The sequence below is a fragment of the Hypanus sabinus genome, chromosome 17 (assembly GCF_030144855.1).
Source record: "Hypanus sabinus isolate sHypSab1 chromosome 17, sHypSab1.hap1, whole genome shotgun sequence".
NCBI lineage: Eukaryota > Metazoa > Chordata > Chondrichthyes > Myliobatiformes > Dasyatidae > Hypanus > Hypanus sabinus.
In genome coordinates, this window is record NC_082722.1 from 65,700,627 (window position 1) to 65,725,420 (window position 24,794).

At 43.6% G+C, this 24,794-nt stretch overlaps 1 protein-coding gene across 2 annotated transcripts in view; it reads right to left on the reverse strand.

Annotated features, from left to right (window-relative positions):
- LOC132407011 (meckelin-like) overlaps nucleotides 1-24,794 on the reverse strand; it is a 150,755-nt gene that overhangs the window by 62,439 nt on the left and 63,522 nt on the right. For both annotated transcript variants that reach the window (XM_059993234.1, XM_059993235.1), the window contains 6 exons: nucleotides 23,362-23,506; nucleotides 16,546-16,654; nucleotides 14,624-14,717; nucleotides 12,497-12,553; nucleotides 6,115-6,213; nucleotides 4,272-4,370 (listed from right to left, as the gene is read on the reverse strand). In XM_059993234.1, coding sequence (XP_059849217.1) covers nucleotides 4,272-4,370; nucleotides 6,115-6,213; nucleotides 12,497-12,553; nucleotides 14,624-14,717; nucleotides 16,546-16,654; nucleotides 23,362-23,506 — 603 coding nt within the window. The remainder of the gene's footprint in view (nucleotides 1-4,271; nucleotides 4,371-6,114; nucleotides 6,214-12,496; nucleotides 12,554-14,623; nucleotides 14,718-16,545; nucleotides 16,655-23,361; nucleotides 23,507-24,794) is intronic.

Sequence of the window (24,794 nt, forward strand, 5' to 3'; positions counted from 1 at the left end):
TAAAACATAATAATAAACAAGTAAATCAATTATGTATACCAAATAGATTTTTAAAATTGTGCAAAAGCAGGAATACTGTATATTAAGAAAAAATGAGGTAGTGTCCAAAGCTTCAATGTCCATTTAGGGATCGGATGGCAGAGTGGAAGAAGCTGTTCCTGTATCACTGAGTGTGTGCCTTCAGGCTTCTGTACCTCCTTCCTGATGGTAACAGTGAGAAAAAGGCATGCCCTGGGTGCTGGAGGTCCTTAATAATGGACGCTGCCTTCCTGAGACACCGCTCCCGAAAGATGTCCTGCGTACTTTGTAAGCTAGATGGAGCTGACTAGATTTACAACCTTCTACAGCTTCTTTTGGTCCTGTGCAGTAGCCCCTCCATACCAGACAGTGAAGCAGCCTGTCAGAATGCTCTTCACGATACAACTATAGAAATTTTTGAGTGTATTTGTTGACATGCCAAATCTCTTCAAGCTCCTAAAGTCTGTCCTGCCTTCTTTATAACAACATCAATATGTTGGGAACAGGTTAGGTCTGCAGAGATCTCGACACCTAGGAACTTGAAGCTGTTCACTTTCTCCATTTCTGATCCCTCTATGAAGATTGGTATGTGGTCCTTCATTTTACCCTTCCTGAAGTCCTTTCATCTTACTGACAATGAGTGCCAGGTTGTTGCTGTGGCACCATTCCACTATTTGGCTTATCTGATTCCTGTATGCCCCCTCATCACCACCTGAGATTCTACCAACAATGGTTGTATCGTCAGCAAATTTATAGATGGTATTTGAGCTACGCCTCGGCGTACAATCATGTGTATACACAGAGTAGAGCCCCTTTGTCAGTGTTGATCGTCAGCAAGGAGTAGATGTTATCACCAATCCGCACAGACTGTGGTCTTCCGGTTAGGAGGTCAAGAATCCAATTGAAGAGGGAGGTACAGAGGCCCAGGTTCTGCAATCACTGATCTGGGTTCGATTCAGCAGCTGTCTGTAAGGAATTTGCACATTCTCCCCCGTGACCATATGAATTCACCCTGGGTGCTCCGGTTTCCTCCCCCGTTCAAAAAACACGTTTAGGGAACACACACCAAATTCTGGAGGAACTCAGCAGGCCAGGCAGCATCTATGGAGAATAAGCAGTCAACATTTTGGGCCAAGACCCTTAATCAGGACTGGAGAAAAAGATGAGAAGTCAGCACAAGAGGTTGGGGGGAGGGGAGGAAGAAGTGCAAGATGGTAGGTGATAGATAAAACTGGGAGAGATGAGGGTTAGGGTTAGGAAGTTGTGGGGATTCTATGTTGACACCGGAAGCATGGTGACACTTGGGAGCTGCCCCCAGCACAATCCTCGCTAATTTGATTGCATGTAAATATGACAAATGAAGCTAATCTTTAAACATGTTCAATTTCTTCGGATTCAATCCTTGTGAATGGTCAAAATGTAACGAGAAGGACACTTGGAGTAGTTTCTGATGTCCCTACAGTGTCTTGTCTTCCTTCCATTCTAACTACTTGTGCATTCACCTCTTCACAGACTCTGCCCTACACTCTGGAAACCCATCTCTAATTTTTTTTGCCTTCTCTGAATTCCCAGAAGTCTGAATTCAAATTCAATATCAACCATCAGAACCGGGAAATTCTAAGTTCAATTAGCTAAGCAAACATGGAATGGGAAACCAGTTTGTTTTACTGACCGACTGTTACAGTCTTTACCCAAATCTGGAATACGTTTGAATCTAAGACTGCCATAAAGTAGATGGCTCATAATAACCTTTTAAAATGTCTCAGCGAGTCATTTAAAAATGGAGCAATCAATAATGAACCTACTCATGATTAAAGATACTCACTCGAACTATAATGAATATATGGCTCTGTGCCAAATTTTGATCGACAGGACTTCTGTGAAAGACTTTGTCACTTATTACAACAGAAAAGAAGCCACATATTAATCAACCTCACTGGTAAGACATAACGTGATAAAGTCTTCAGGAGGAACTAAGTATTAAAAGGAGGAGGGAAGATGAAGATGAAGAGCCACCAGGGAGTGAAGAGTTTTCCGTTGTGCCCTTCCTACAAACAAACCTACACACTTACTTTTCAGGCGCTACAGATTCACGTTCTCTGTATTATTTGACTTTTTTTGCCAAATGGTTGTTTGTCAGTCATTTTCCTGAAAATGCCTGCAAGAAAATTAATCTTAGGGTTGTATATGGTGACATATCAGTACTTTGGTAATAACTTTACTTTAACTTTTGACTTTCACTTAACCTCCCTTAACTTTACCGAATTGCAGCAAGGCCCACACAAACGCCGATGTCACATTTTGGCTCAGTTGGCTGAATTTTTCACCTCTGAGTCACAAACCTGTGGGCACAAAAGTCATTACAAACAAAACCTCTGTTGACACCCCAGGCTGGCATGCATAAAGAAGCACATCCAAAAGCCAAGCAAGTTTCTACAGGTGTACAGTGGAGAGCATTCCGACTGGATGAATTCCCAATCCAGCTCATCACAACCTTTAGTTGTCTGTCTGCATTGCATTTTTTTTCTGTAAATGCAACATAATATTCTGCTGTCTGATTTCCTTTTTACTATCTCTGTGCACTCCTTACACTCAACATCAGCAAGACCAAGGAATTTACTGTGCAATTTAGGAAGGAAAAAAGGAGTTTTCATCAAGGGATCAGCAGGGGAAAGGGTGAACAGCTTCAAGTTCTTGGGTGTAGATTATCTCTGAAATTCACTCCTGGGTCCAACACACTGAGGCAATTAAAAAGAAGACATGCCAGCAACTACACTTCATTAGGAGTTTCAGGCGGTCTGGTATGTCACAAAGATGCTGGGGGGGCTTGTGCTCTCTCATGGGCAGTAGCCTCCCCAGCATCCAGGACATCTTCAAGGAGAGATGCCTCGAAAAGGTGGCATCCATCACTAAGGTGGCATCCTATCACCCAAGTGATGCCTTGTTCACACTGCTACCATCAGGAAGGAGATTTCAGAGCCTGACGGATTCAACTATTCAGGAACAGCTTATTCTTTCTGTTATCAGATTTCTGAATGGACATTAAACCCATGAACACAACCTCACTTCTTTTTTTTTCCCTTTTGCACTACTTATTTAACTATGTACATACACACGTCACAGTAATTTACAGTTTTTATTATGTATTGCAATGTACTGCTGCTGCATAATGACAAATTTCATGACATATGCCGGTGATATTAAATGTGATTCTGATTTTGAGAGTTTAACAAAGTTCTTCAGAGGTACCACGGCGACCCTTCATCACCGTCCGGTATGGAGGCTCCAAAGTGCAGGTGGTTGTACACTCTGCTAGCTCCGTCACGGTCACAGCCCTGCCCACCATCAAGGGCATCTGCAAAAACAATGCCTCATTGACCACTTTGAATCTCACCATTGTGAGCACGTTCTCCTCTCATTGTTACCATGGGGGTGGGGGGGAAAGGCCCGCATTCAGTGATTTAGGAACAGCTTCCTCCCTCCACTAGACTCCTGAACAGTCCATGAACCCATGAACACTAGCCCACTGTTCCTCTTTTACACTTTTGTAAGATACCAGTAATTTTTATAGAGCGCACTATGCAGCTGGCACAATGCAACAAAATTCATGACGTATGTCAAGTGAGAACAAACCTGATCTGAAGTAAGATGTTAAACTAGGGACCTGTTCATGCTATCAGAAGGAGGTAACAACTCTGTATAGAGAAGAGTACAGGAGTTCTGGAATCTAGGCACACCTTTACTAGATATAATAATGCCCAAACCTCATAATTATCCCAAACTAAAAACTGCTATTTGTGAGATTCTGCCGTGTGCAGATTGACCCACTGTACTTCCCATGTTAGAACAGTGATGATGTTTCCAACGTATGTATCTAACTATCTATTTACTTATTTGTTTACAGACACAACCTAGAAAAGGCCCTTCTGGCCAAAGGAACCAAGCCACCAACCCACCTATTCAATCCTAGCCTAATCACGGGACAATTTACAATGACCAATTAATTGACAAGCTTCGGACCGTGGGAGAAAAGCAAAGCACAGGAAGAAACCCACACGTTCACGGGAGAAGAACTCTTTACAGTCGACGTCGGAACTGAACTCCAAATTCCGATCCCCTGAGCTATAATAGTGTCACGTTAACACTATGCTACTGTGAAGTGTTTTGGAATACTCTGAAGTTATGAAATGCTCTATATAAATGTAGAAACTTCTTTCTTCATTACTAAAACAAAATGAAACAGGAATCCTTACCTTGTACACAATAAGCCAGTAGACACCGGTACCATACGTGACAAGGAAGAAGGTGTTCGACAGGGCTCCAGCAAAGTAGGCAAAATATTTCACAATAGTCTGCGTAAAATGAGACAGACAGTGAGGGCCAAACACTGACCAAGGCCAACCTAACTGGGATGTTCAAAGAATGGTTGATAAATTGTTTGAAAAAGGATCAGAAAGTCATAGAGCACCTCAGTACAGGAACAGGCCCTTCGGCTGAACTGCTGTTCTGCACAGTTCCTTCTGCCAGTAGCCGGATCGTGGCCCTCCATAGCTCTTTCATCCATGTACCTATCCAACTTCTCTTCAATGTTACAACTGGCTCACATCTACCACTTCCACTGGCAGCTTGTTCTACACTCACACCACTCTCTGAGTGAAGTCCCCCACTTACATTCCTCTTAAATATTTCACCTTTCACTCTAAACCTATGAACCCTAGTTCTAGATTCGCCCAACCTGAGGGGATATAACTTGCACCCTATCTACACTCCTCATTATTTTGTATACAATACCTCCTTCTATAAGATCGCTCCTCATTCTCCTGCATTCCACGGAATAAAGACCTAACCTATTCAACCTTTCCCAGTAACTCATGTCCTCAAGTTCTGTTAACATCAGTGTGAAGTTTCTCTGCAATTTTACGGTGTTTGCGAATGCGAACAAAGAGCATTCACATTGGCTGGATCGTAACTGGGCCCTATCTCAGTCCTGAACTCATTTAGCTGGATGACTGCCTGTCAGCTGTTCAGAACCCTTGGCTGCTGGGCTGATTTTACTGCTCTCCACTCCCCTACTGCAATCCCAAGCACTTACAACCTCGGGGTCTGACTGTCACATTAACATCAAACTTTATCACCGTTCTATCCTGAGAGCTGTTCCCAGAGACGAGACTCACGCCCGTGGATGGGAACAAGCTGCCTGAGCTGGACAAGTATAAATGTGACTGCTGCAGGAGACAGCTTCTTCTTGAAAGGATTAAAGCAAAGTGGAATCAAGGCCATGATCAGTTGGAATCATGATGAGTCAGCAATGGGGTTGGAGAATGTAGTTAGTAAGACCATAGGATGTAGGAACAGAATTAGGCCATTTGGCCCATTAAGTCTGTTGTTTGATCATGGGTGATTTGTTTTTCCTCTCAACCCTATTCTCCTGTCTTCGCCTCAAAACCTTTGACACCCTTACTAATCAAGAACCTATCAATCTTTGCCTTAAGCATACCCAATGACTTGGCCTCCATATCTGTCTGTAGCAATGAATTCCATAGATTCACCACACTCTGGCTAAAGAAATTCCTCCTCATCTCTGTTCTAAAGGGACATCCTTGTTTTCTGAGGCTATGCCCTCTGGTTCCAGACTCTCCCATTATTGGAAACGTCCTCTGCACATCCTCTCTCCTTTTATCCATGAGATGTTGGATTGAAGACGAAGCAGACACACAGGTGGGCATTGCTGGCGGCTGCAGAAGAGGGCACCATGTGTGTTAACCTTGGAGGCCACATCTAAACTTTTGGTCATTAGAATGAATGGATATTAAAGGATCTGGGGCTTCTTCAGCTACACTTACTCCTTTGTGCCACTGCACGGGGTGTGTACGGTGTGTCCACAGGGGTTGGAGTATCTGTGGAAGGAAGGGGGAATGCAATGCCTGCAGAGGGGGATTGGCTGGTGATCCGCAAAGAGTACACTGTCTCTACTCCAGGGTACAGAGTATCACCGAGAATGGATGTGGAATAACGTGCCAGTATTGAGTTACAAGTAAGCAAGTTGTTTGTTTCCCTATGCCTTCGTCCAACAGACAGTGATTGAACTGTCCTTACCACAACGTCAATGAACTCTAGCCCGCTCCTCCGCCTCCAGCTGCTCGTCTCCAGCATGGCAGTGAAAACAGCCAAAGAACCTAGGACACCCAGAGCGATCTGCATGGGGAAACCACCGCCAGAGGGAGAGAGGATGAGTGAAATACTCCAGAGAAGTTTGTGAAACATCATTGCCGGTAAACTCGTATTTAATTTAAATATTATCATCTCAATGCATCAGTACTATTTAAGGAGTTGATCAGCACTGGAAACAGTGCTTGGCAATTTCCCAAAATGTCTCCGGCCGCTTACTCACATCAATAAAATGTCTGTGGCCAGTTCCCAACTATTCACTGATCTTTGGAAGGGGCCAATTTTTTTTTTGTGTAGAATTTTGTATTTGGTTTTCAGATATAGGGAACACCGACAAAGCCAATTTTTATTAATCATCTTTTATTACCTCTTCAGATTCAGATTCATTTATTTATCACATGTATTTTGAAACACAGTGAAATGCACTGTTTGTATTAACAACCAACACAAGTCAAAGATGTGTTGGGGGCTGCCCGCAAGTGTTGCCATGCATTCTGGCATCAACATGGCATGCCCACAGTGCTCAACAGAACAACACAAGCAGCAACATAATAAACTAAAAACAGCTAAGTGAGCCCTGTCCCTCACTCCCAACCATACACACATGCATACGCATAGAGAGTCTACTGCCCAGGTCATGCCACGTCGGGGCCTCCACTCTTCAGTGGACCCAAGGACTTGCAACTCCAATCCTCAGACCCACCGACCTAGGGGCTAACAGTTCCTGCGATGTCACCAGCCTTCATCCACACCAGTTCAGCAGCCTGATGGTTGAAGGGTATTACTGTTCCTGGACCTGGTGGTGTGGGACCTAAGGCTCCTCTGCCTCCTGCTCAGTGGTAGTTGCGAGAAGGGAGTATGGCGAGGATGGTGAGGGTCCTTGATGATAGATGCTCCTTCCTTACAGAATGTACAAACTCCTAACAGATAGCAACAGGAATTGAACCACAATCTTATAAATGGCACTGTAATAGTGTTAAGCTAACTGCTATGTGACCAGGCCGCTCTGATTTAGGTGTCGCAGAGCACAAAAGGATGACAAATCTGCAGGGCCTCTTGAGGCCTCTGCCGGTGAGCTAAGGGAAGCAAAGGAGCAAATAGCAAGTATCCTGGCGAGAATTTTGTATCTTTGGCAGAGAAGGAGGTGGAATAGCATCAGGAATAAGCCAGATAAATGCAGACCAGTGAGCCTTATGTCAGCGGTAGGAAATTCTAAAGGGTAGGGTTTATATAAAGGCTGGCAGCTGAGATTCAGCTAACCAGGGTAAAGCCAGATACAGGAGGTTTTAGGCATGAAGATGGAGCAAGTAGAGGAAATGTTGTTAAGAGTCATGGGAAGTTCAGAAAAGTTTGAGGCTAGCTTTTGGGGCACCTTATGCCCACTATACAACCAAGGTGGGAAGCAGACCTGCATTCCAAAGTTAGGAGTGGTTTAAAACTCCAAAGGCAGCCAATGGAAGTAACAGATCTTCACATAAAGGGTGGTGTGCATTTGGAATGAGCTGCCAGAAACGGTGCTTGAGACATGCAGATTAGCAACACTTAAAAGCCTTCTGGATACATACATGGATAGGAGGGGTTAAGAGGACTATGGGCCAAACAGAGGCAGGTGAGATTGGCTTGCTGGGCACAGAGTCAGCATGGATGAGTTGGGCTGAAGGGCCTGTTTCTGGACTGTGTGACTCTCACTCTATAATGTCATGATATTCATAGAGTCACTGAAACAGACCTATCAGCCCATTAGGTCCATACTAACCATCAATATTGATCCTTCATGAATCCCCTTTTTCAAAAATGCTCCCTACATTCCCATTAACTCCCCCACCCCCCAGTTTCAATCACTCACCGAGACACCAGGAACAATTTACAGTGCCCAATTAGCCTACCTTCTAAAATGTCATTGGATGGAGGGAGTACCCATTGAAAAAATGTCACAGGGAGAGTGGGCGAACTGCAAATAGACAACTACCAAGGTCACGATAGAACCTGGGTCTTGCGCACTGAGATGGCAGTTCTACCAGCTGTGCCACTACGCAATGACAGACAACCATCTCATCTAGTTGGAAAACCCTGTAATTTGCATTGGGAATGGTGTAGGATTCAAGCTCCTTTCACTGTCCAAATTTAGTTAATATCAAGTGCATTAAAGACAAACCTTCTTCCCTTTCGTTAGAGTATCAGAGGGACCAAACCGTACAATGATACTTGTTTGTAAGAGCAACAAAAGGAGAGGCAAAATATCAAACGGATAACTTTTGGACACACATTCAGCAAACATTCAAGGTTACATTATCTTCTAGCTTCACTGTCTGTTTACTGACATTGCCGAAACCCTCACCTGGCATTTTATAGACTTGAGCATTAGTTACTCTACAAGTTAATCGACAACATTTTGTTGAATTGTTCACGTACTGGATAGCTTTCAGCATAGTCACTTGGATGACAGTTCTGAACCGAAATCATCCCCTAAAGACCTTTTTGCAGTGCAGTATGAACTTTAGTCAGTTTGCAGCCGGAAGGTTGCAATTGAAAAAGCTATTAAATAGATGCAATCCAGCAGATAACACATGTCATCACACACAGAAAATGCTGAAGGAACTCAGCAGCTCAGACAGCATCTATGGAAATGAATCAACAATCGACGTTTCAGGCCGAGATCCTTTACAAGCCATATACTGGAATCCATAAATTCACATCATATCTATCACCAGAAAAACTGGTGAAATCATTTTAATTACCTGATTGCAGACTTGACTTATTGGTTGTCTAACCTTGGATGGCAGGGTGGAGATATGTTTCTACCAAAGCAGATGTGTTAGGGCATTTTGGAGTTAGGACATATAGCAAATATTGACTGCAGTGACCAACCTTCAGGTCTGTACACGCACTGAAGATTAAATCTAAAATGCAACTCTGAACAATGGGTTCCTAAGAACTGTGAAGACACCACAGTTAACTGGGAGACCAGACAACGCTGACTTAAATTCATTATTTGTATTTGGGCGTCGGTAGTATGGGCACCAAGGAGGGAATATGAAGGTGGTATGTAGTTCAAAGGAAGCACTGTAAATATGGAATTCTAATGTGTGATTCAAAGGAAGTATTGTAAATATGGAATTGTAATCTGTAATTCAAAGGAAGCATTGTAAATATGGAATTGTAGTGTGTAATTCAAAGGAAGCATCATAAATATGTAATTTTTGGTGTGTAGTTCAAAGAACACATTATAGATATGGAATTCTCCTGAAATTTTCTTTGATCTTTAGCACATAAAATGTCATGTAGTGTTGGGTCAAGCAGGTCATTTCCTCTAAAAAGGGTTTCAACCTGATGCCTGCTAAATCTCATTTTGTTGAATAAAGAGACTACTGTGGCGACCCACTTCCTAGCACACTCGAACCGGCTCACAAATAGCCAGCGTGCAGGCACAAAGGCCAGGTCCACAACAAAGGGGGAAAAGCCTGCGGGGGTTTGTGAGTACGTGTCTCTTGGAGCATCCGCGCCCGGGGAGGGCGGGATGAGGGAGGCTTTAAAGCAAGGCTGTGAAGTTCGAATAAAATTATCTTTGTCATTATTTTAGCGCTGCGTGTAGCACACCACTACACTACTTCATTATCTACCAGCGCTTCTCTCCAGTGATTTCATTCATGAAACAACAAGGTGAAAGGCACTCCTTCTCTCCGCTAGCATGCAGGTCACCCTGGGGCAAGGTGTAGCACCTGCTTAGCGACCCCCAATCAGGGTCATGTGAAGCCATGGGAGTAGGTGATGGATGGTCATATGAGCAGCTGGTGTGACCACTGACGTCAGGCAGGCAATCTCTGAAGAGTATTGATAATGGCTGGGGTCACCCACCTTGTACAGGCGCTGCCCAGACGAAGAGTGCAATGGCAAACCACTTCTGTAGAAAAATCTGCCAAGAACAATCATGGTCATGAGACCATGATCGCCCACACCATACAACACAGCACATAATGGTAATGATGCCTGTCCTTAATTGTCTGAACTTATAAAGGCAGTTGAGAGTCATCAGGGATCACACACGAAATGGCAGATTTCGGTCCCCACAGAACATCAGTGAACCTCAGAGTTTCTTGAAAATCCAGTAGTTCCAGTAGTCACCTTTACTAAAGCACTATTTTAATTGCAATTTTTCTTAATTATTTATATTTAAATTCCCTAGCTGTTGTAGTGAGAATGGAACTCATGCCACTGAATTAGTGGTTGTGACTTCTGACTGACAGTCAAGTTGTTAATCAGCACACCACCATGCCCCTTGATCAATACTGTCCAGCAAGATGGTGACCACTGCAGACTAGATCATGTGGGTTGTTTCAAGAACAGAATGGTTAGCAGGAAAGTGGCTTTTCTTGAACCCAGTGGGGTGGGATTTCAGACTTCTGGCTGATCAAGTAATCAAGTTAGCATTTAGAAATTCGCCAATCCAGCCGGTGTAGCTAATGACATGAATGTATTAGTCAATGAAACAGAGCTGGCTGTTTAGCACAAAGCAAGGTCTGTTTATTCTGCGCAGTCTGTTTAAACAGCAAATAGCCTATGGACTCAAAAATATTAACTTCAGCAAAGAGATAAAATCAGGATGATTTAACCCTGTTCCTGGCTACCTGACCCTTGGCTGATGAGACACAAATGTGTGGTTCTTCTAAAATATTTTGGCTTGAGTCAGGCTGTGCTGTGCAGAACTTGCTCCATACTTCATCAAGATTTATGAGGAGGAATTTGTTTAGTCAGAGGGTGGTGAATCTGTGGAATTCATTGCCACAGAGTTCAAGGCCGAACCACTGGGTATATTTAAAGTGAAAGTTGATAGGTTCTTGGTTAGTAAAAGCATCAAAAGTTATGGGGAGAAGGAGAATGGGGTTCAGATGGATAATAAATCAGCCATGATGGAATGGCAGAACAGACTCAATGGGCCAAATGGCCTAATTCTTCTCCTAAGTCTTAAGGTCTTATCCAGGCCAGAATGATCTGTTTCGTATTACTGAATTTGTCCTCTGTTCTTGACCAAGAACAATGTACACGTAACATAACAAATCATCGATCCCACTTTCCTTCAAGTGCCAATAGTCAGGATAGAGCAAGTATTCAAATTTGGGTTAGATCCAATTGACAATGGTCATGTTTGGTATAAATATTATATTTAAACAGAGGTCAGATTTACCCAGCAGAAAGCATTAAGTGGAGGATGGTTATAGAGCAATTAGGTGCATAAAATCAGCCCCACATTACAGTTCCTGGAGGCAAAGCTGTCCCTTGGAGCAACACTGTATGTTTGTGTTAACAAATTTTAAGCTTCATGAAACCCCAAAAAACTTGTGTGTGCATATATCATAGGGATTTGTTTAATCTGCTAACATCATTCCGTTTTCCAGACAGTTGCTACATAATGAAAGAGCTTATGTTGCTCTTTTCGATAGGGCTTTCAGTTTGACCTATCAGGGTTTAAGCTATGAGGAGCACACCTAACAGGTAGCAGCTAAGGGGAGGAATAAACAGCTGACATTTCAGGCCGAGACCCTTTATCAGTCTTGCTCTCAGCCTGAAACGTCAACTCTTTATTCCTCTCCAAGAAGCTGCCCGACTAGCTAGGTTCCTCCAAAACTTTGTGTGTGTTCCTCAAGATTTCCAGCATCAGCAGAATCTCCTCTGTGTAGGGTTTAAACTGTGCAAAGTCAGAACCCAGAGGTTTTGGGCTCATAGACCAGAGATGTGCTCAAGTCCCTAGCATCAGTGGGAGAATTTAAACTTAATTCATAGTTCTACGCGAAAAAGCTGTTGTGAAAGATAATATGAAAGTGAGATTGGAAAGGTGGGCACCAAACTGTAGGAATGTTGGAAAAAACCCATCTGGTTTACTGATGTCTTTCAGGAAAGGCAAGCTGCTGTCTTTATGCACTCTGGCCTAATTGGGTCCAGGCCTGTAGTACTGCAACTCATTGCCCAGTAAAACAAATCCATCACTCATTCAAGGTCACTGAGGGACAAATAATAAATATTAACCTTGCCACTGAGGCAAAAATCCCCCGAACCAAAAAAGAAACAGAAATCACAATAATGTCTCTGCTGCTTCGTGTCATGCAAGTTCTCCTAGTTAAAAGAGACACCAAAACCAATCACGACTAAATGAGTTTCAAAATAAATTTTCAAATGATTTATACCACTAACATGAACAAGTGATGTAACTGATGAGAAATGGAGTAATTTTATAGGCTGGAAGATATTCCAATTATTTTTCAATATTGTTAATAGACAGGACAAGGTTATAATGTGATTTGCTCTTTCTACTTACATCTGTATCTCTCTTGCGTGCAGCCTGGTTCATTTCATACTGAACAGCAAACGTTAGCTGGGAGGAGAGGGAAAGCAATAAATAATCAGTGAGGGCCCTTCTCAGTTCTAATTATGTAACCAAGGCAACGTCCATTCCAGAGGCAATTCTTTCCAAACACCAATTGTCAAGGATGGCTCCTTTGCTAGAGAGCTACTTTGCCTCAGGAGTTCTCTGTCAGCACATTTGAATTATTTTCAGATGTGTTTGAATCAGTCTATTTATTTATTTCTATCTTGTTTACCAATAACAGCGCTTCCAGCCCTTCGAACCACACCATGTCTAACCTAAGCACGGGACAATTTATAATGATCAATTCACCTACCCGATACACCTTTGCAGTATGGGTGGAATTCGGAGAACACCAACACGTTCCATAGGGACTACAGAGATGCCTTGCTGATGGCGCTGGAACTGAACACTAAACGCTGACGACCAGAGCGGTAAGTGTCGCACTGTTACGCTACCGTGGTGCCTAGTTTATCTCACTGAGTGGTGAGGATATGACTTGGATGAGTTAAGACCCCACTGGAAAGGCAGCTCAACCTTCATCCCCACTTCTCTCCACTGCTTTAGAGAGTGGAACAGAGTGACTGAGGGGCCTAATGTATTTAAGAGGGCTTCCCTGAGGATCGCCATCTTGTTTTGGTGGAGAGGCCTTGAGTTCCTGGATGCCACCGAGAGCTCAGCTCCTGGTAGATTCACCCATAGCAGTAAGATTAAGGGGGAAGATTCCAGACAAAAAGCAATCCAACCAAGGCCTTAACAGTGGAGCTGGTGTAAGCTGATGACACATCCCAAGGGCAGTGAAGGCAGAGGAAGGGTCCCAGTTGTCTTGCACTGGACCCTGACCCCAATCGGTCAAGAACTATGTGATGGCTGCCCACACACCAGGCATTCCCTATAAAGGGAATAACCCCTTAGGAGAACATCATACTCAACTTGAGTGATTGCACTACTACTACTACTATTACAATGACTACTACCACGACTACTATTACGACTTAAAAAGAAGCTAGATAAACTTAGGAGACAGGCAAGTAACTGGGTTGTAAAATCTGTAAGGGATACTACAGCCATAAAAGGATTAAGCAGAGAACTGCATATCTGGCATCTGGTGGGATAAGCCTCATAGTCATAGTTTCTCATGCTATATGGAAAAATGGAGAAGGGCTAAAGATGCACCTTTATAAGGACTGCAGAGACAAGCCAGGGAACTAGAGGCCAAATCAGCCTATCATCAGTGTGGGGGTGGGGGTGGGTGGGGGGGGGGGGGAAGGTTACCAGTGGGTATTCCAAGAGACAGGATCTACCTGCAGTTGAAAAGGCAAGGACTGACTAGGGATAGTCAGCATGGGTCATCTTGACTCATGAATAAGATTCAGTTTTCAGAAAAGTTGGCCAGGAGGATTGATAAAGGTGGAAAAGTACATGGACCCACAAGGTGATCGACGAGTTTCACGTGGTAGGCTGGGCCAGAAGGTTAAAGCATAATTAATGCAGGGTAGTCAGTCAATTTGATATAAAAATGGCTTAGTAGTCATGAAGGGATGACAGTGGTGGAGGTTTTTCAGATTTGTGGCCTGCTGTGTGCCACGGGGCTCCTTGCTGGATCCCCTGTTGTTTGTCATATTTATCAACAATTTGGATGAGAATGTAGCTGGCATGGTCGGTAAGATTGCAGATGACACCAAAATGAGTGTTGCTAAACAGTGCAGAAGATTATCTAAAATTAAAACAGGATTTAGACCAAAGGGAAAGTTGGCTTAAGAAATGGCAGATAGAAATAAATTAGGCTAATGTGGTGATGCACCTTGGGGCAAAGTGTCACTGCGAGATCCTCTTTTGGCATTGGAGCGTAGGTGCTTGTCGAAACAGTCTCCCAATCTACATCAGGACTCGCCGATATACAGGAGGTCACAACAGGAACACTGGGTACAGTATATAACCCCAACAGACCTTTTTGGTGTTTGTGAAGAAAAAGCATTTCAGGATGTATATTGTATATATTTCTCTGACATTAAATTTGACCTTTGAACAACTGTTTGATCAGAGATCCTTCCCCCATATCAGAAAAGGAGATCTTACCTGTCTCTGTGCTTGAAGATCTTGTGCTTGAGCATATCGTATAGTCAGTAAAAAGGGTGGCTCACTGGTCGGGTTGTTAATTGGTAGGTAGGCCCTGGATTGAGAAAAAGGATTGCATTTCACTACAGCAACCTGGCAGGTTCAACCTGTAGCAGAGAATATCAAGCAGTAGTAAATCAAGGCAACTGAACTTGCTGGGTTGTCCTGAAGATGTTTTGTCACTCATCCAAGAGGCTTCTTCAGTTGCAAAACATCTTCTCAACAACATGGGAAGTCCAGTTACTTTTATTTATTACTGCTTGATATACAATGTCCTGGGTGACTGAGAACCTTCATAGACATATGTGGCAAACAAGGAGTGCCAGGGGCAGGGAGTGGCACAGATGCAGACTCCCAGCATTGAGACACCAGTCAATGTCATCTGATTCTGAACAATTGGTTTATTGATCACTACAGAATTACTCTCTGTTGCTTCCTGCTCCCCGCCATCTTCTCCCTTTTTCATTTCCCAACTATGATACCCCTCTCCCTGCCCCCTTTCCAGGAGTTGCAACAGTGCGTATACTATCTACAAGATGCAGTGCAACAACACACCAAAGTTCCCAAGGCAGCACCTTCCAGACCCACGACCACCACCATCTAGAAGGACGAGAACAGCAGATATCTGGGAACAGCACCACTTAGAAATCCCCCTCCAAGTCACTCCCCGTCCTGACTTGTAAAGATATCGCTGTTCCTTCATTGTCACTGGGTCAAAATCATGGAACTCCCTCCCTAACAGCACTGTGGGTGTACCTACACTTCAGGGACTGCAGCTATTCAAGAAGGCAGCTCATCACCACCTTCTCAAGGGCAATTAGAGATGGGCAATAAATGCCAGCTTAGCTGTCGACGCCCACATCCCATAATGAAGAAATTTTAAAAAAATTAAAACTCTTAGTCCTCAACAGAAACCAAATATGAATCAGGTTTATCATCACTCACATATGTCATGAAATTTGTTTTTTTTTGTGGCAGCAGTAAAGTACAATACATAAAATCACTACAGTACTGTGCAACAGTCTTAGGCACCACAGCTATATACGTGTACCTAACAGTTTTGCACAGCACTGTAGTTTATCAGACCCTGGTCCGAGTTCAACAAACATCCATGGGGCAACAATAAAAATTCCAATTTATCACTGACCAGAACAATGAAAACTGTTCTTCAATTCTCCAATTTTCCACTCAGTAGTAATAATACAGAGGGATTGGGAAGGGAACAAGATCACATTACTAAATGAAGCAACTCTTCCAAATGATGACTATCTCTGAACATGTCACCAAATACTAGCCTGATATTTATTTTCTTTCATGCATTCACAGCAAAATATAGAAATACTAAAATAGAAGGGAATACATGATCACTGTAAGAAGGTACAACTTTGACAAAGACGGCACCCAAGGTTAGGATGGGCCCTGGTTGCTGGAACCAGTCGCTCTACAGCTGCACCATTGTGTGTTCCAGGAATCCAGCCTGCAGTTCCATTGCCGGCCAGTGGCGTAGTGACCCCCGCACCAAACTTCAACGTGATTAGTGCCGGGTTTGAATCCAGCTGGCTCCTTGCACGCTTTCCATTTGTGCTGGGTCGTGCATTGAGCGAGCAACTCAGCCTCATAAAAACAGACAAAATACTAAAGAAATACCAAGGTTGCCACCCAATGCTCCACAAGATGCGGAAAGGAACAACAACTGTGTCGGTCCAGTAATCCCATCCAATGACAGGACAGAAAAGCAAAAGTGTTGTACTTGAGCGAGTACAACTTGGGAACAGACAAACTCTTGGGTTTCTGACTGAATAGGAGAAATGTAGTTTGTGGCAAAGTGTGCATTCCAATATTGAAGGGTCCTCTACAGGTATCGTAAAAGGTTATCCTCTCACCTTAGAACGAGGTCTTCAGCGTAGGTGACCGAGCTCGGTGGGTTACTGAGACTACCCCTTCTCCCTGTCAGCCCATCAACCAAAAAAAACCTCCTCAGTGCTCCAGCCTCTGCCAACAGAAAGCATTGTATTTAGTGAACTCTGCCTCAAAACTTTTAGATACAGTACTTTGCAAAGACCTTAGACATATATATAGCTAGGGAACCGGAGACTTTTGCACAGTACTGTAGTAATTTTATGTATTACACTGTGCTACTGCGAAAAAAAACCAAATTTCGTGACTTATGTGAGTAATGTAAACCTGATTCTGATATGGGTCTCTATTGTGGACTGAGATCATGATTGAGTAAAGGGGAAGGGAGAGAGGGAGCAGGAAGCACCAGAGAGACATTCTATAATGATCAATAAACTATTTCTTTGGAACCAACTGACCTTGCCTGGTGTCTCAGGGCTGGGTGTGTCTATTCCCATGTCACCTCCCACCCCTGGTACTTCCTCTCTGTCACCTTTCCCTCACCCCTTCCACGGCGCTCCACCCTCGTCATTCCCAACATCCCTCGCTCCTGCCAAATTTACACTCATTCTCCATGCTGACAAATACAGTACTGTGCAAAATTCTTAGGCGGCTGAGCTAGATATATGTGCCGAAGACTTTTCCACAGCACTCTACTCTTACAGCCAAGTTACTGGGTATATTTAAAGTGGAGGTTGATGGGTTCTTGTTTCATAAAGGTGTCAAAGATTATAAGGGAAAGGCAGGAGAACAGTGTTGAGAAGGATAATAAATCAGCCATAATCAAATGGTGGAGTAGACTCGATGGGCTGGATGGCCTAATTCTGCTCCTATGTCTCAAGGTCCTAGACCAACAACTCTAAAAGCCGATGCAATACCTCTTCAGTCACCTTTGCAGAAAATCTGCAGCCAGTTGCACACAGCATGCTCCCACAAAAGCACTTTGATATAGTGATGTGGAACGAGGGAATTATCTTTGCCTAGTAATGCAGGTCACATCTCTTTCAAGTTCTCCTGCTGTGATGAAGGAATCCTCCCCACCATCACCCTGGTGCTAGGCAAATAACCTTTTCCTCAGAGTTAAAAAGACAAAGGAGATGGGTGCTGTCTTCAGAGAACTCGCACCTCTCACACCCTTCTTTACATTGGTGGTACAGCCATGGAAACTGCTAACAATTTCAAACTCCTTGGGGTGCACATTTTGCACAATGTCTCATGGTCCCAGGACACATTCTCTCAATCAGGAAGGCTCACCAACACCACTACTTTCTGAGGAGGCTGAGAAGAGCAAGACGATGCACATCCACACTCACATCATTCTTTAGATGTGCTGTACCCAGCAGCTTAACAGAACTGCGTTGCAGCAGACCAGAAGGCTCTACGATGGGTGATCAAAACCGACCAATGCATTACTGGTATCAGTCTACCCACTATATAAGGCTGATCAACATCTCCTCCCACTAACCCACCACTCCACACCCCCAACCACCGCTACTTTATCATTTTCTATAAATCACCTTATGTACAAGCACTCCTGTGTCTAGTGTCACTTTATGGACATACAATCAATCTATGCATGTAAGCTATCTTATATTTCTTGTATTATTTTTAATATTAAGTCCTTTTTCTAATTGCGTTTTTTTGGCTGCATTGGATCTGGAGTAACAATTTATTATGTGCTCCCTTAAATTTGCGTCCTGGACATGACATTAAACAATCTTGAATCTTCAGACAGTGATATCCTGACTCCCAACAACTTCTGGGTAAAACTAAACTTCCTCTTTGCCCCATCTAATACTTGTAGCAATTGCTTTAAATTTATTCCCCTTGTTGACTGCCCCCCATAACTTTGTATACATCAATTGTATACATTTGTATACATCATGGCTGCAGGGAGATCAGACCTGGGAAATGAATGTACAAGGGTATATGTGCTATTGTAGGGACAGAAATGAGGGCAGAGGGGGTGGGGTGGCCCTGTTGGTGAGGAATGAGATTCAGTCCTTTGCAAGGGGGGACATAGGGTCAGGAGAAGTAGAGTCTGTGTGGATAGAACTGAGGAACAGTAAGGGCAAAAGGACCCAAATGGGTGTTGTCTACAGGCCACCAAACAGTAGCATGGATATTGGGTGCAAGTTGAATAGGGAATTAACATTGGCATGTGGCAAAGGTAATGTCGCAGTCATTATGGGGGATTTCAACATGCAGGTGAACTGGGAGAATCAGGTTGGTGCTGGACCACAGGATAGGGAGTTTGTAGAGTGTCTACGGGATGCATTCTTGGAACAGCTTGTACGAGAGCCGACCAGGGACAAGACTATTCTGGATTAGTGTTACGTAATGAACAGGATTTGATAAGCAATCTCGCAGTAAAGGAGCCATTAGGAGGTAGTGATCACAATATGATAAGCTTTTATCTGCAATTTGAGAAGGATAAGGGCAGCTCGGAGGTGTCAGTGTTGCAGATGAACAGGGGAAACTATGGAGCCATGAGGGAGGAGCTGGCCAAAGTTGGCTGGAAGGATAGCCTAGCAGAAAAGACTGTGGAACAGCAAAGGCAGGTATTCTTGGGAATAATGCACAAGGTGCAAAATCAGTTCATCCCCCAGAGAAGGAAGGATTCAAAGGGGGGAAAGGGGCCACAGTGGTTGACAAAGGAAGTCAGAGATTGCATAGCATTAATAAAAAAGGAAATATGATAGAGCTAAGGTGGGTGGGAGGACAGATGATTGGGAAGTTTTTAAGGAAAAATACAGAACTTAACTAAAAAGACAATACAGGGAGAAAAAATGAGGTACAAATGCAAGCCAGCCAGGAATATAAAGGAAGATAGCAAAAGCTTTTTTAGGTATGTGAAGAGAAAGAAGATAGTTAAGAACAATGTTGGGCCCTTGAAGAATGAATTGGGTGAAATTATTATGGGAAACTGAAAAATGGCAGAAGAATTTAATGAGTACTTTAGATCGGTTTTCACTAAGGAAGACACAAGCAATCTCCCAGATGTATGGATGGGCCAAGGACATAGGGTAATAGAGGAAATGAAACAGATTGACATTCGGAAGGAAACGGTGATAGGAAGACCGATGGGGCTGAAGGCTGACAAATCCCCAGGTCCAGAAGGTCTGCACCCTAGGGTAGTAAAGGACGTGGCCCTGGAAATTGTGGATGCATTGGTAATCATTTTCCAATGTTCCTTAGATTCAGGATCAGTTCCTGAGGATTGGAGAATGGCTAATGTTATCCCACTTTTTAAAAAAGGAGGGAGGGAGAAAACAGAGAACTATCAACCTGTCAGCCTGACATCGGTGGTGGGAAAGATGCTAGAGTCCATTATTAAGGATGAAATAGTGGCATATCTAGATAGCAGTGATAGGATTGGGCCGAGCCAGCATGGATTTACCAAGGGTAAATCACGCTTGACTAATCTGTTGGAGTTTTTCGAGGATGTAGCCAGGAAGTTAGGCGGGGGAGATCCAGTGGATGTAGTGTACCTCGATTTTCAGAAGACATTGATAAGGTCCCACATAGAAGATTGGTGGGTAAAATCAATGCTCAGGGCATCGGGGGGAAGGCATTGACATGGATAGAAAACTGGTTGGCAGATAGAAAGCAAAGGGTAGCGGTGAATGGGTGTTTCTCGGAATGGCAGGTGGTGACTAGTGGGGTGCCACAGGGCTCGGTATTGGGACCACAGCTGTTTACGATTTATGTCAATGATTTGGATGAAGGCATAAAAAATAACATCAGCAAATTTGCTGATGATACTAAGCTGGGTGGCAGTGTGACATGTGATGAGGATGTTAGGAGAATTCAGGGTGACTTGGATAGGCTGGGTGAGTGGGCAGATACTTGGCAGATGGCGTTTAATGTGAATAAGTGTGAGGTTATCCACTTTGGGAATAAGAACAGGAAGGCAGATTATTATCTGAACAGTGTAGAGTTGGATAAGGGAGAAATACAAAGAGATCTTTAGTCACTAGTCACTAGTCACTTTAGTTCATTAGTCACTGAAGGTGAATGAGCAAGTGCAGCAGGCAGTGAAGAAGGCTAATGGAATGTTGGCCTATTACAAAGGGAATTGAGTACCAGAGCAAGGAAATCCTCTTGTATTTGTACAGAGCCCTGGTGAGACCACACCTGGAGTATTGTGTACAGTTTTGGTCTCCAGGGTTAAGGAAGGACATCCTGGCTGTAGAGGAAGTGTAGCGTAGATTCACGAGGTTAATTCCTGGGATGTCTGGACTGTCTTACGCAGAGAGGTTAGAGAGACTGGGCTTGTACACGCTGGAATTAAGGAGATTGAGAGGGGATCTGATTGAAACATATAAGATTATTAAGGGATTGGACAAGATAGAGGCAGGAAATATGTTCCAGATGCTGGGAGAGTCCAGTACCAGAGGGCATGGCTTGAGAATAAGGGGTAGGCCATTTAGGACAGAGTTAAGGAAAAACTTCTTCACCCAGAGAGTTGTGGGGGTCTGGAATGCACTGCCTCGGAAGGTAGTGGAGGCCAATTCTCTGGATGCTTTCAAGAAGGAGCTAGATAGGTATCTTATGGATAGGGGAATCAAGGGATATGGGGACAAGGCAGGAACCGGGTATTGATAGTAATTGATCAGCCATGATCTCAAAATGGCGGTGCAGGCTCGAAGGGCCGAATGGTCTACTTCTGCACCTATTGTCTATTGTCTAATTACGTTCTTCCTGAATGTTCTCCTTCTCAAGAAAACAATGAGGGAATAGAAGAGGGTTATCAGGACTCTGGCATCTTTCCCTTTCCTTTCCAGTCCCGGTGAGGGGTTTCAGTACAAAACATCGACTGTTTATTCTTCTCTCTAGATGCTGTCTGACCTGCTGAGTTCATCTACCATTTTGAGTGTGTTGCTCTGGATTTCCAGCATCTGTAGAACCTCTTCTGTTTATAGTGCTTTAAGGAGAAGATGGACAAACTTGGGTTGTTTTCTCTGGAGTGGCACAGGCGGAAGGAAAACCTGGTAGAAGTTTATAAGATTATGAGAGGCACAATTAGAGTAAACAGACAGTATCTTTTTCCCAGGGTCCAAATGCCAAATATTTATTAACAAAGGCATGCATTTAAGGTGAGAGGAGGGAAGCTCAAACAAGATTTTTTTTATGCAGGGAGTGGTGGGTGTTTGGGGCGTGCTGCCAGAGGTGCTGGTGGAGGCAGACACAATGGAGATACTTAAGATGCTTCTAGACACGTGAAAAGCTGAGAGTAGAAAGATATGGAACTTGTGGTATAGATGTAAGTTACTATTTTATTTATTTCAGCACCACTTTGTTCTATGTACTAAAGAAGACTTCCTCCACTTTTCCTCATAGCTACAATTTTCCAAATATATCAATTCCCTTGTGAATCTCTGTGCACTCTCCAGTGTAGTTACATCCACCCAGTAATGTGGTGACCAGAGCAGTGAGCACAAGCTGTGGTCTGTTCAATGTAATACACAGTTCTCTTATAAACAGTGCTCTGGCTGTTCAAGGAAGGTGTGCTCAGCAGGAGAACTATGGGGGAGGCTTTCAGAGTGAAAATGTTTCAGCTACAGATGAGCTTCGTTCCCACACAGGAGAAAGGTCAGGAGATTAAAATAAAGTGGATCATCGTGTAGAGAGAGTGGCTACCTTCTATCAGTCTTCCCACTACATTCCAAAACCCCTCTGTTCCTCCAAACAATTCAGTCCACCAGTGTTTATTTACTCTTTGTTCCCTTGTCTTCCTAAATTCACTCTCTCACACTTCTATGGATTAAATTATATCACTACTTCTCTGCCCAAATGACCCTTCTGCATTTGTGTAAATGGGCTCTGGGTGGGAATCGATCGATGGGCCAAAGGGTCTGTCTGACTCTGTAGTGGAACTTCTCTCCAAACCTTACTTCCTCATTGTCATGCAAATGGACAATACTTGTATCATCTGCAAATCTCTTTCCTGTGCCCCCTATATTTAAAATGGTATTATTAATATTTCATATTGATGCAGTTGCAAAGGGGCATGACAATGGCTATATTTCATTAGGAGTTTGAGGAAATCTTTTATGTCACCAATGACACTCACAAATTTCTACAGATGTACCGTGGAGAGCATTCTAACTGGTTGTATTACCGTCTGGTATAGGTGGGATTGAAATAAACTGCAGAAAGTTGTGAACTCCATCACAGGCACTAGCCTCCCCAGCATCCAGGATGTCTTTAAGGAGCGATGCCTCAAAAAGGAGGCATTCATCATTAAGGACCCTGATCACCCAGAACATATCCTCTTTTCATTGCTACCAACAGGGAGGAGGTACAGGAGCCTGAAGGCACACGGTCAACAATTCAGGAACAGCTTCTTGCCCTCTGCCATCTAATTTCTGAATGGACAGTGAACCCATGAACACCACCTCACTACTTTTTTTTTGCACTATTTATTTAATTTAACAGGGAAATAGTCTACAATAAGTCAATATAGGTTCAGATAGCCAATGCTTCCGTCCGCTGTGCAACCACTCTTTGTTTCTGATCAGCGTTATGTTTTGTAACTTCAAAACATTAAACTAATTTAAACTAATTCAAAGGAAAGGAGAACTGAGAGATACAAGTCTTAGATCGAGTTTACATTAAGCAAGGCATGCACTTATCACAAGGTAGTGTCATGACCTATGCAATTCACTTATTTTTACATATAACTTGTAAATGGTTATTTAAATCAACAAAAATGCTTAACTAAATATATTTACAATATTATTCAAATACTACTATTTGCAGTATTTGCCTCTGCAGGGTGAACAAAAGCAGTGACTTACCCAAACCATTCCTGTCCAGATTCAGACTGCGCACTGGGATGGGCCAGACCCTTGGCTGCTCTTGGTTATCATTGTAGTGGAGAAAGAGTTCATAAAGCACTGGCTCCGGGAATCGGCGCAGAAGGTCCGAGATTTGTATTGTACACTGAAATGAAGCAGTGAGCATCACTCGCTAATGAACACCTGGTCTCCAAACCTGCATCCAGTGCTTCAACAGACCGTGTCAGCAATTGGAAACGAGGTCAATTTGGGGGCAAACACAAAGTCTTGTGATAACTGGTGGTGTTCACTGTTTTCCCTTTCACTGAGATTAAACAGTTATAAAAGGTACCAGCGGCACTCCACTAAGCCAATAAACATCTCATTGAAACACAGACATGCTGGAGTAACACAGCATCTATGGAAAGGAATAAAGAGTTGACATTTCAGGCCTGCATCAGTACTGAAAAGGGGAAGAAGCAAGAATAAATTGGGGGGAGGGGGAAGCAGGAGGGAGTATAAACCAGATGGTGATAGATGAAGCTAGGTGATGGGGCAGGTAGGGGAGGGGGATTAATTGAGAAGCTGGAAGGTGATAGATGGAAAAAGTAAGGGGCTGAAGAAGGAAGAATCTGATAGGGGAGGATAATGGACCATGGGAGAATGGGAAGGAGGGTGGGCACCAGAGAGAGAGATGATATGCAGGCGAGGAGAAGAGAAGGGGTAACAGGGGTGCCAGAATGGAAAAAGGAAAGAGAGGAGGGGAAAAACAGAAACGTCACCTTCTGGTAGGTACTCTTTCTCCTTGCCCTACCTTCTCCTTCTGGCTTCTTTCTCCTTCCTTTCCAGACCCGATGAAGGGTCTCAACCTGAAATTTCAAACTCTTTATTCCTTTCCATAGATGCTGCCTGACCTTCTGCATTCCTCCAGTACTTTGTGTGTGTTACCCTGGACCTCCAGCATCTGCAGAATCCCTTGAATTTATAATGTCTCATTATCCAGTCGGTCTGCTAAAGAGCTAACAACTGATGATCTGCCCACAGGAAGGGAGGAGGGAGGATGGCATTCAGCCTGCCTCCATTGCCCCTCATCTCCACAACTCTGCACAGCTACCATAGAAAGTGGTGCTCAACTGACCTGACCCTCATAGGCAGCCCTGGCAACTGCACAGCATGAGTTATCTTCTAAACCTTTTCATTCAGAGAAAAACACAGTCATGGTTTCTGAAAGTGAGAATGTCCCAATTTAGTGACCATTTTTGGTGTGAACTGATGTGACATCAGAAGAAGACATAGTTCACACTCAGGTTGCCAGAAACAGGTATAATCCTGCAGATGCTCAAAATCCAGAGAAACAAACACAAAAAGCAGGAGGAACTCAGCAGGTCAGGCAGCATCGATGGAAAGGAATGAACAGTGACATTTCAGGCCAAGACCCTTCATCAAGATCTTTC